The 11,540-nt window shown below is 37.6% G+C and overlaps 1 protein-coding gene across 3 annotated transcripts; it reads left to right on the top strand.

Annotated features, from left to right (window-relative positions):
• The first annotated feature begins 1,204 nt into the window (after nucleotides 1-1,204).
• On the top strand, nucleotides 1,205-11,187 carry LOC107089001 (voltage-dependent calcium channel gamma-6 subunit-like). Of its 3 annotated transcripts, none has more exons than XM_015381502.1 (7): nucleotides 1,205-1,276; nucleotides 4,236-4,891; nucleotides 6,846-6,956; nucleotides 7,130-7,238; nucleotides 9,912-9,986; nucleotides 10,457-10,594; nucleotides 10,711-11,187. In XM_015381502.1, exons 2-7 carry the CDS (start codon nucleotides 4,682-4,684, stop codon nucleotides 10,929-10,931), a joined length of 864 nt encoding a protein of 287 aa, XP_015236988.1. In that variant the 5' UTR covers nucleotides 1,205-1,276; nucleotides 4,236-4,681; the 3' UTR covers nucleotides 10,932-11,187. The 3 variants fall into 3 exon arrangements, with proteins under 3 accessions (XP_015236988.1, XP_015236989.1, XP_015236990.1); XM_015381503.1 differs by having other exon boundaries at nucleotides 1,212-1,264; XM_015381504.1 differs by lacking the exon at nucleotides 1,205-1,276 and adding an exon at nucleotides 1,308-1,871.
• The last annotated feature ends 353 nt before the right edge of the window (nucleotides 11,188-11,540 follow it).

The following is an 11,540-nucleotide window of genomic DNA, read 5'->3' as shown; positions in this document are numbered from 1 at the left end:
CCCTGACAACCTTCTGAGGACAAATACTGCCTCTTGCACTAAGGACCGCCAGAGACAGGCACCAGCTCCATGTGACCCTAACGGACAAGCGGTTATAGAAAATGGATGACTGGTTTGTAGCATTTCATTATAAAACATATTGAATTGCAAAAGATTAGAGTATTAATAGCAAGGAGGAGAAAAGAGTAAGTATTCCTCATCTGTCTATGACAGCAGCTATGTGATGTTTTCTGTAGTTACTACAAAAAACATTTTCATGTAAATTCAGACATATCAGGTATTTGAATAGATCTTTAATTATATATATATATATATACACAACTTCCTGTATAAAACAACCCTGAATCCCATTATTCAGGCAGTATATACTTTAAGGATCAGCATTTATACATCCTGGAGCCCCCTGTTGCAAACTGGACAGAGTGCCTCTGTCAGCAGGCAGGATAGTATCAGGTTTTCACTGTCTGGTGAAACTGATCCCTCAGCTCTGACATAGGACCAAGGGCGCCCACAAACACCCCACCGGCTGTGATACTTGTCTTCGAGGTGTTGACTCAACTATTGCCTCCTCAATAAGCAGGATTGTAGTGGGAGCTGCAGACGTGAGACTCTCACCCTGGACTGAGCTGACACAACCACCCCCCTGACGATGGCCTTTTCCCCTCAGTCGGCTTTATAGTCATTAACAGGTGGGGGGCAAAAATAGCTGGGGAGGAGTCACATGCACGTATGTACACACAGTTACGGAGAGGTTTGAGTGGCTGCAATCTGATACAGTTTCACTGAAGTGTGTTTAAAAAGGGGAAAATGGAAATCTCATTCTGTGCCGCCATCATCGAAAGAACAAACAAACAGACTGGCTTACAGAGGCTTCAGTGTGACTGCATACCTCACACACACATTCTCAACAAGTAGTTGGGGAAACCGAAATGCACCAGTTTGCATATGACGATATAGGAATGTGCACATACTTTTACAAGTAAAAAGATACAAATTATTAGATTCTACTAGGAACTGTGTGTGTGGACAGAAAAGAGAGATGCAGGACATAGTTACATACACACAGTGGCATCTAAGGTGTATTAGTTTTCAGCCGCTTCAGCCGCCCAGCCTATCCTGCCTCAGACGTAACATCAAGCTACTTTGACCTCCACCCCTTTCCCACCCTCTGTCACCCGTTTGCCTCTTGCTGTGCTCTCACTCCCTCTCCACGCCTCACCTCGCCCACTTCCACTCCGAGCAGAACCACACACACAAAAAACAGGTCAGCAAACAGGTCAGCAACCTCGTTAATGTCATTGTTGTGATATTTGTGAAGTGACGGCAAACACCGAGGCACGCGTGCCGCACGTGTTAAAGTGTGACAAAATAAAAGTAATGGCTTTAACTTTAGCGTGTTGATGGTTTTTTTTAGCTTCTGAAATGTGTTTGGTGCGTATTGGAGGGCAGGGCTTGGAGCAAAAAGAGCTGCTGATCATCATTTACCAAAGTTGCTTGCATACAGTGTTCGTGGACCTCCTTGCTTTTCAGAAATGATTAAAACCTTGAATAATATTAAGCTTTGTAGACCTTAAGATTCATTTGCTAATGTTTTATTTTTTTTTTAAACTGTTTAAAGCTGTAAAACGTTTTGTCAAGTTTTGAGTTTTTGGGCTTTCCAATCTGTCCATGTGGATGCCTTGGAAGGAGCACCGTTGGCAGCTTTGAGGAGAATGGAGAGAATATTTTATTCATCATTCGTAGCTGGTACTGAGACTCTTTTCAACACCCTCTAATGCTCTAAACCACCTGCATCAGTCCAGGCTAAGCTGTAATGACAAGTGTGAAAACTGCTGTTGTTGCTGATTACTCTTGTGTTTTCATCAGTCAAGGTTTGTGTGTTTATCGCTGTCGTTATCACAAACTTAAGTTTGGTGCATTTTTGAAGATGTTTTAGAAAGCTTACAACTTAATAAATAGTAAAGTGACAGTTGTAAAAAATCCCTTAAATTGAACTTTAGGAAATTTGTAACCTAATGCCCTGTAAAGTAGTTTAAAATGTAGTTAAAGTCAGTCACTGTAATGTGAGGGACCTGGCTTTAAATCCTGGTTGTGTCAAGAACAGCATCAGGTGCAAAAGCTTTGCCAAGGCTGTGAGCAAGTTGTAATGAATTGCAGCAGTGAACCTTGAAAATGGGAGCAGCTGAAGGGACACATAAGTTGCTTTTATGACGGAGTTTAAATGCTTTAGCTGTCTTTGGTCCACGACCTGCTTTTATTTTTGTGTGAAAGCTCCACATTTAGATTTCTACTTAAGCAACAAACAGTAAAGCAGTTGCTTTGGTTACACTTGGATATCATGTTGGAGCTCCTGTCTAAATGTGTATCATTAGTAATTTAATATTAGTCCTTTCCAACAAATATGTGAGATGTATTTTCAGTTACCAGGAGCAAGACCTTAGTTCTTGTGCTGTGTGTGAAGTTGATATTGTGAAAACTTTGTACTGTAAGGCTTTTGAAGAACGTCTCAAACATTACTTTGCTAATGATGCTGTGACGTTACCGACAGAAAAACCAAGATCAAACGTGAAGCATTGTTGTCGTCCCAGTCTAAAGCAGTTCTTTTCAAAAGTATTAATACACCTTAAACATAAAAGTTTTTGTACAATTACAGCCAAACACATTAATGTTTCTTATTTAATATTTATGTAATTGATAGATAGCTTACAGTGTAGTATAATCTGAGAACACTGCTCTACGATGGCAGTGCCCTGCTCTCCAAGGGGATGGGGTAAATGCAGAGGTAAATTTCTCCAATATGAGGTCTACAAAGTTCAGTTATTATTATGATAATGATATCTCCTTTGCTAAGACACCAAAGGTTTAATAAGAGAAGAAACAAAATCATGAGCAGGGTGGCTTATAGAACAACATTTGAGGGTCATTTAAAAGAAATCTCTTCGGTTCAAAATTGAAAAGATTAATGTATAACTGCTAATTGATTAGGCCAGGGTAGGGCAGCATTTATTATAGAATAAATAAATGAAAGCTCTGGAGGAGCTTCAGAGATCCTTTGTATTTATTTTTCGAAAATCCTGTTTGAGTTTAGTTTCCTTTCCTTTGCTCTTCTCTGTTTTGGTCTTTCATGTTAAATCCAGATAAAATACGTGGCTGGGTTATGATAAAATGCAAAAAAGGAGTTTATGATTGCTGTCAAATAAGAAAGAACACAACTAAACCCATAAAAACAGCTGAAATAGTTTTTTTCTATTCTGCTGGAATCTTACACATGGTAAGAAATATGTCACTAAGATAGTGTTTTCCCTTTTCCTAGTTATAGTCTCACTTAAAATAAACCTTTTAAATACTTGAAGATGTTTGTCTTGTTAACAAGACAGATGCTCATGTGTCAGGAAAAGTATGTGCTCTCCCCAGGGGATGTGTTTCATTTTTGCTAACAACAGAAAGGATTGCATGTCATGTCTGTTGTCACTGTATCTGTGCAGAATGCAGAAGCACAGCTGCTTCATTCATAGGACAGACAGCAAGGGTTCAGGATTGTGTGCAACAGAGATACTTAGAGAGTCTCAGGAAACAGGAGGATCAATGACATCACAATGGGCAGTGTTGTTCCACAGAATCTATACAGCAGGCTAGGGCTTGTAACAGCTTTATGGCAGCCAATATTAATAACAACAGGAATATAGAAAAAAAAGATAAGGAAAGAAAAAGAAAACATAGAAAAACATTAACAGAAAGTATTTTTTTTTGGTTTTGTTAATGACAAAGTAATTTCCCTCTGGGATTCTTAAAGTATGTCTGATTCTTATTCTGATTCAAAAGAATTAGAAAATAAATCAATAATACATAATAATTCTGTTAGTCTTAAAGTATTTCAAATAATTTTATGATTTTATTATAATTCATCAAAAATACTTTATTGATTAAAAACAGAAATTAAATATTAGTGCTACTTTTTTTAGAGATGTTTTTTTGGGCTGTTATAGTGTTTGAATGTGTGGACAGTATTTACAAAGCATTAATAATTTTTAGGTCAGTTTTTAGAGCGCTTCCCTTACAGTCGAAATAGTTTAACTTTTAGCATTAACTTATTTTCATCATTAGCATTCAATGAAGGTTTTTGTTATGCTGCATTCTTAGTTCTGACCTATCTAAAGGCATACGCAACCGATAATGTTGTTTTTCATATTTTAAATCTAAGCCTTTGTCTTTATTTTTTTCTTTTCCCCTCCCAGCTCCAGTTGCCTTTTTGCCCTCTGCTCTTCACTTTTACTCATGTTCCTCGCCTGAGAACTTTTTTGCATGTTTTTGCCTTTTTTCATGCTAAAGCAGTTTGCTATTATGAATCTGTGCAATTTTTGATGTTATACCAACAAAACTTTCCAAGAAACTTCCTACCTTGATCAGTGACTTTTGAAGATACTTCTTTTTTCTTCTTTTCCTGCTATTGATTTTCTTTATTTTTTTCAGACTTTTTTTGTTTGAGATTTTTTCTATTTTGCCTATGCATTGGCCTTTTAGATGTGTCAGATACAGCTGTAGAGAGAGATTCTTTACTCTCCACCGCATCCCCCCATCCCTTATTTCATATACTTGATATTTATATTTCACACCCACAATATCAACTAACAAGCCCTTCAACCACCAAAAGGAATCAGATTTTTCTGCTGTTACCAACAAAATGTGGTCAACTATTTTTGTGACGGATGAGGAGGGCCGCACCGTGGTCCCAGGAACAGCTGGAACCAGTGGGATTGTTGCACCAGGAGGACCTGCACAAGGTGCAGGGGGCCTGGCCACTTTGATGGGTGGACGCAGCACCTTCGGTGGGAACAAGCGGCGAAGGACAACATCGACTGGACGTGCCATGAGCGAAGCCCAAGAGGGAAAGGTTGGTGGCTTTAGATTGGGTTCATGAAGATTCTTGAAAGATGTGAATCAAAACATCGGAAGGTTGAAGAACCTGTAGTATATTGTCCAATGTGCTAATATGGTTAGAGTGATCTTTTTTTAATTTTATTTTTTTTAACAAATTATTCTAATTGAAACATCATTCTAGATTTTGTCAATAACCATCGAAAATATTATATCAACAATGGCTGCTTATACTGTATATGTAAGCTGATCCTGACCATCACAAGCAAAACCTAGTTGGAAAAATACAAGTTGACACTTTTGAGGACCAAAGATATATAATGCTACCAATAAGTATATGGGCACCATGTTGTTAGGAGTTAGGAAAACATTTTTGTCTGGAAAACCTGGAATGAAAAAATGTTATGTGTTTTTAACCTGGACACCCTGACGGTTGGAGACACGCAGCCTTAAACCAATTAATGAAAACTAGCAAGTGGTTATACTGTAGAAACATGAATAATACAGTTATCTATCCATTCATCCATCTTTTCTTGCTTATTTCATAGAGGTCGCATTGGGGCCGGTGCTTATCTCTGGCAGTCTATGGGTGAGAGGCGGGGTACACCTTGGACAGGTCGCCAATCTGTTAGAGGGAAACAGCATGCACACACACACTCACACCTAAGACAATTAATAGATTCCGATTAAACTAACACACATGTTTTTGGACTTTGGAAGGAAGCCAGAATACCCAGAGAGAACCCATATATACACAGAGAGAATATTCAAACTCCATGCAGAAAGATGCTCAGCTGGGAATTGAACCCAGGACCATCTTATTTAAAGGAACAATGCTACAAACTGCTCCACTGTCCATAATACAACTACTTTATAAAAAACATAACTTAGTGTACTGGCAACCTGCCCAGTGTGTAACCTGCCTTTTGCTCATACACTGCTGGAGTCTGACACCAGCCCCATTACAACCCTGATGGATTTAGCAGGAGGAGATGGATGGATGGATGGATGGATGGATGAACAGATAACTTAGTGTTGCTGTTATTTTCTCTTATTTATTGAGCAAGCATTATTTAGTTAAATGGCATGTCAACCAACAGGAAATACCTTTGGAGAATTATCAAGTTTTAAGAGGTTATAAATCCCAAAAGTAGTCTAGATCCTATAAAAAAAATCAAAACGCTCAGCTAATTAACCCTAGCAACTTTTAAACAACATTGCCTTTTAATTGGGAGTATTTATTTTGCATACTATAATTTGTAAGAAGCACAACTAAGCACCAAGCTAATCCAGTATTGCATTGTATTGTATGTTGTATGAGTGATGGAGGCTTCCTTTTCTACTGCTACTTACAGGCTGTAAGGCATTTAAAATAACATTATTTCTGCTTTTCTTGATACAAACTGAACACTTTAGTTATCTCCTATTAAATTTTTAAATTTACCAACTATATTGGTTTACCACCTGGCCTAAAATGGTAAGAAGCTTCCAGGTCCTTTTTTTTCTTGTAGGAGAAAAACTTCATGCTACTTTATAGATGTACATTAAGGTTGTATTCATCAAATGTTATTAGAGAGATAAACTGGTTTGAAAATATCTGCATGCTTAAAGTAACAGTTTAGAAACAGTGAATATGGTGTTTGAGTTTTGAGATGCTGCCCAAGGGGTTGGGCTTTGTTTGTCATGAGTGAAATAATTAAGGACAGGTGAGACTTGACGTTCACTAGTGACAAAAAGAATGGGCACACTACATGTAGTGAATGTTTTTTCTTAACTTTTCTAGAGAGCAAATGTTCTCTGTCTGTTTAACTTACAATTTCAGTGTTTGACAGTTTGAGTAGAAAAGGATACTGTACTTAAGTGACTCAGTAACAGAAAACATTGTAACTGAGCTAACTATTAAAGTATGAAAGCAAGAAGAATGAAAAAGCCTCTAATCAACAGATGATTTATTGTGTTTTTCCCACAAGATAAAGCTGGCGTTCTTTGTGGCCATAGTGGGCGTCGTCCTGACGGTTCTCGGAGTTGGGACAGAGTTCTGGGTGGAGCTGGCACCCCCGAAGCATTTTTACAACAATCAGGTAAAATATGAAAGAGTGCTTCCATAACAGTAGGTTTAATAGTATACAATGGATGGTACTCCATCAGTAGCATCAGGAAGAAAAAACAACAAAAGCAATTTGCTTTTTGTACATTTCATTTGGACCAAAGAATGCTGCTCTCTATTATGTGTTATTTGTTATTTGTTTCACAGACTTGTCTGACAGCTCACTATGGTTTATGGAAAGGCTGCACCAAGACCCTGTGGGTGGCAGATATCGACCCAGAGCGGGAGAGCTGTGGACCTGCTGAGCTGCCTGGAGGTGACAAAAAGATATCTGACTACTTGGATTGGATCATGGGGTTCATTTGTTCTGCTGGTGGAAGTGAGGTTCAGGCAGATGATTGACAGGCCAACTGGCTGACTGTGAAACCGTTAGACAGCTCAGTTTGAGGCAGTGAGTAAGCTTGTCTGAGTGGTCTACCTGACTCTCCGGGTAGACAAATGATGCCTGGCTCACAATGTGACAGCGATTGGTTGAAACCTGGCTGACTAACTGGCTGAGTCACTCCAAGCATGTCAGGCTGAAATGATCCCAGTTTTGTTTTCAGATCGGGTACAACACTACTTATGATACTTGAGGTTCTGACTAGGGTGTCCACATAGTAAAATCTATCATGTTTAGTAGCATGAATATAACAGAGTTCCTTTACAATTCCAGCACTTTTAAATTTGATTAAATAATGGGCATTTCATTAGATATTATTGATGTAGGTTTGAAAGAGAATATGGAAAAGCTGGTTCTGACACTAAAGACATGCATACAGAGAAAACTTAGTCTGGCATCTTGTTCAAATAAGTGTGAACATTATGAAATCTCTGATTTTTTTTCCTACCAGATCCTATTAACATATATTTTTTTCTCCCTCAAGTTTCATAACAAAAATTATAAATTACTTTCAAAAACTAGCTTTTATTTCAGTCGTCCCCGCTGTGAGGTGACCTTAACAACACAATCCATGCGGCAAACCCTTCATGTTAAACAATCATGTTTGAAAACAATCAATGAAAATATCACACACTTGTTTGCAGCTAGCAGTATTACTAGTTTATCTTTTATGCATAGACATCTAAAAACAAAAAGGGAAGAACTGATTTCACTCTGAGTTATGGTAGCTCAAGGAGTGTATTGGTTAAAAAAAATAATTTTTTTTCTAAAAAAAAATCAAATCTCATAAACATTAAAATCCATTTATCACCCAGCCCAAGTAATTGGCCTTATATACTGTATATGCTTTTGAAGAATGCCAGTATTGATTTATCTAACCTTACTGCATATCTTTTAATTTTTTTTTCATCAAGTCTTTATCTATTTAGTATTCAATTAAATAACAGTTGGGTTAACATTATGACTTTTTTTATTTTCACCTCATTAGAGATTGTTTAATTGCCATAAAAGCAATAGTTCAAGACCATTTAGGGAAGAATATGTTAAAGGGTAAAGGTAGATGGCATCTTTGTAGTCTTTGTAGCCTTGTAGTCTTCATTTAATGTTACTCTGGAGAAGTGGAAACCAGAAGGTGGATGCAATTTTTGACCTATAGCATTTTACAGTAAAAGTTTAATGCAGGTTAAAGCATTAGAAGCATCATCACGTTTGCTTTGGGCAGGCCTTCACAATGCAGTGGGAGAAAGAGCAGAACCCACCCAGGTTCTCCTCTCTGGTCCTGGGCTCACATTTTACAGATTTGAGCCAGTGCAAACTTGAAAATTACATACATTGCGTTCTGTATTTACTTGTTAGCTACTCTGACATAAACGGCTCACCATGGTTCTGTTATCGGTAGACCTCACTCACACAGGAAGGTCATTGCTGATGCATGAATTGCTGCATATTAAAATTAATTCAGAATATTATTGAAAAGATCCCTTTTTCAAGTTACTGAAGTGAAACAGATTAAATACATTATTAAACACATGCTGACTTTCATTTTGTTGATTATGATAATTGTGTTTATTTACAGTTAATGGAAAAAATATGCATAAGATTAGTCTAGATGAATTTATAATGACTAAATAAAGACTTTTTAAAAAGAATATTAATCTGTGAAACTAGCCTTATTAGTAAATTTTTCCTAATTTATCAAATATGACTGTATAACCAGTGCTTATCTATCACAATTCCAGTCAAACACCAGATGTCATTTAGACGTTAGTTTTTAGGCTGAATCTGGTTAGTGCATCATAGTCTTCATTTAGTTCAGAAATAGTTGCCGAAAATTGATCTGCCTTGGGTAAGTCAGATTTTCTCCCACTTTAGTCCAATAGTAGACGTTGAAAAGATGTTGAAAACTTGTTTTTCAACGTCTTTTCTATGTATTATTGAAAATTGCAGGTTTTCACCTTTCAGTTTTCAACAAAATGTAGAGATCGTTTTGATGTCAATCAGCTAATCTTTTCAATATACTTTTTTTAAGATATATATATATATATATATATATATATATACCAAAAAAACAAAAAACAAATTCTATCTACTCCTCTTACTTGATGTCAGAATTTGAACTTGTCCAGCTGTGGAACGGACTATATGAAATTTGCTGCGATCTGCAAAACACAGCAGAATACTTTGAGGCTAAGGCTTTCATCAGACTAATTAAAAGTGATGTGTGTGTGTGTTTTGCTTAACAGATAGAGGTGTCAGAATCAATTTGACTGTCAAACTCTTATTGCTGTAACACATAATTCCCACAGCGGAATACAAAGTGTACAGGAAGCTTTGGGTTCCTCACCTTGAGTCTGTCTTTGTTGCTCACAACTGATTTTGGTTGATATAGAACAATTGAAATTAGATTGTACCAGAGTGGGATGTGGGAGAATAAGTGAGACGTGACTCCTTGAATTTCAATAGGAAGCTGCGCTGATGCACATTAACTGTCAGTGTTTGAGTCCATGTCCATTACAGCAGCTATTCTTCCTTTTTTCTCTGCTGCAGAATCCAACTGCACCTACTTCAAATTTTTCACCACGGGGGAAAATACTGTCCTGTTTCAGAAAACAACAGAAAAGAGTGAGTCACACAGTTCCACTATATCCATCCTCTTTTATGTCCATTTTTACACCTCAAAGCACCTTCCTGTATTGCCTTCCTGGCTCTTCTGCTTTGCTTCTCTTGTCCTCCTCACTATCATCTCAATCTCTCTTATTTTCATGCTGTTTTCCATGTGCTTATCTTCACCTCTTTCCCTCACTCTTTCAGGTTAGCTATTGTCTGCACTCTGAGTTTTTAATATGTATTCCACCCACACTGTTGGAGTGTCTCTGAGCTGCAGTCTAACGTCTCATTTTCTCCAGCAGCTTCATAATGTATTAAAATTACACAGTGCTATAGACTGAATAAAGAAAGACAGATGTACATATAAATCCCACTGGTGACACATCGATCTGACTCTGTACGCCTCCACGTACTAATTTTGATAAATAAAGTTGAAGTAGGTTATTTTTTGTGCTTTAATGATGCATTCATTTTCCTTTGATCAGACTTGAATGTGGCTGCAGCAATGTTGGCCCTGTTCAGCCTTTTTCTGATGGTGATGGGGGCCATCTGCATCACAATGTCTCTCAGTAAAGAGATCCTGTTCTTCCTAAAGCCAGCATCTATATGCTTTATTCTGTCAGGTCAGTAAAAGTAGCTGCAGACTGCTATGAAACATTAAACTATCCCTCATTTGCATAAGATATTGTATCTATCTATATTGTTCCTTTCATCTGCTGTTGCTCTCTACCTCCTACAGGTGTTCTGGTGCTTCTGTCACTCATAGTTTTCCACCAGTCTGTCCTTTCTTTCTTGGCAAGTGACCACACGGTTCCTCTCCACCATGAGTTCTCCTGGTCTGTGTCATGTATAGGCTGTGCAGGTGCTGTTCTTATCGTGGGTGGAATCCTCTTCCTGCTGCTGGCGCTTCCCTGTAGCCCTTGGCAGAAGTGTCTCCCTCATAAGGAGGGCAGCAGTTAATGGCTTTGAGGTGATCATTTGTGCACTTTATCATCTCCTGCTGAAAAGAGGGAGGGGATGGAGAGGTGAGGATGTTTCCCTGACATATCTAAGCAAAAAGATGACCTTATCTGTTCATTATAAAGGATATTTGGTAGTTATGGTATGATGTGTCATTCCAAAAAAGTTAAAGTAAAAAAAAAAAGTAAAATCTGTTGGGGTCTTTTTGGCATCAAGACAATACTTTTTATTGCCACATTGCGGGACAGGACACTGTTAAAAAAAAAATTTAATAAAAATCCACTGGACCAAGTTTGGACCAAGTTTGAAGAAGTTTCGTCTTCTGCAAAACATCTTCAAACTTGGAAAACAAATTCCAGAGGATATATAAATATATATTTTATCTTTTTTTTTTACTTTTTTGGAATGACTATGACCTGGATGACTGAGAATCTTCAACAGCTATGATGTGTCAGCAGTAATCACTATATAAAACATACCTTTACAGACAAACCTAAAGAAACAAATTCCAAATTCTATGAAGGTAACTCTAAGACATCACAGATTGCCTTATTCCCGGTTCACTCTGGGTCTACCCCAACTCTGCTCTACACAGCTTGGTAAGGCCAC

Source organism: Cyprinodon variegatus, unplaced genomic scaffold (assembly GCF_000732505.1).
Source record: "Cyprinodon variegatus isolate N-32 unplaced genomic scaffold, C_variegatus-1.0 Scaffold235, whole genome shotgun sequence".
Classification (NCBI taxonomy): Eukaryota; Metazoa; Chordata; class Actinopteri; order Cyprinodontiformes; family Cyprinodontidae; genus Cyprinodon; species Cyprinodon variegatus.
This window is presented reverse-complemented; position numbering and strand designations above follow the sequence as displayed.

Bases quoted from the DNA above. Each gene is read 5' to 3' on its own strand.
- LOC107089001 (XM_015381502.1), top strand. From the start codon at position 4,682: ATGTGGTCAACTATTTTTGTGACGGATGAGGAGGGCCGCACCGTGGTC. The intron at 4,892-6,845 runs GTTGGTGGCTTT...TTTTCCCACAAG, and splicing joins GCGAAGCCCAAGAGGGAAAG to ATAAAGCTGGCGTTCTTTGT. The intron at 10,595-10,710 runs GTCAGTAAAAGT...TACCTCCTACAG, and splicing joins TATATGCTTTATTCTGTCAG to GTGTTCTGGTGCTTCTGTCA.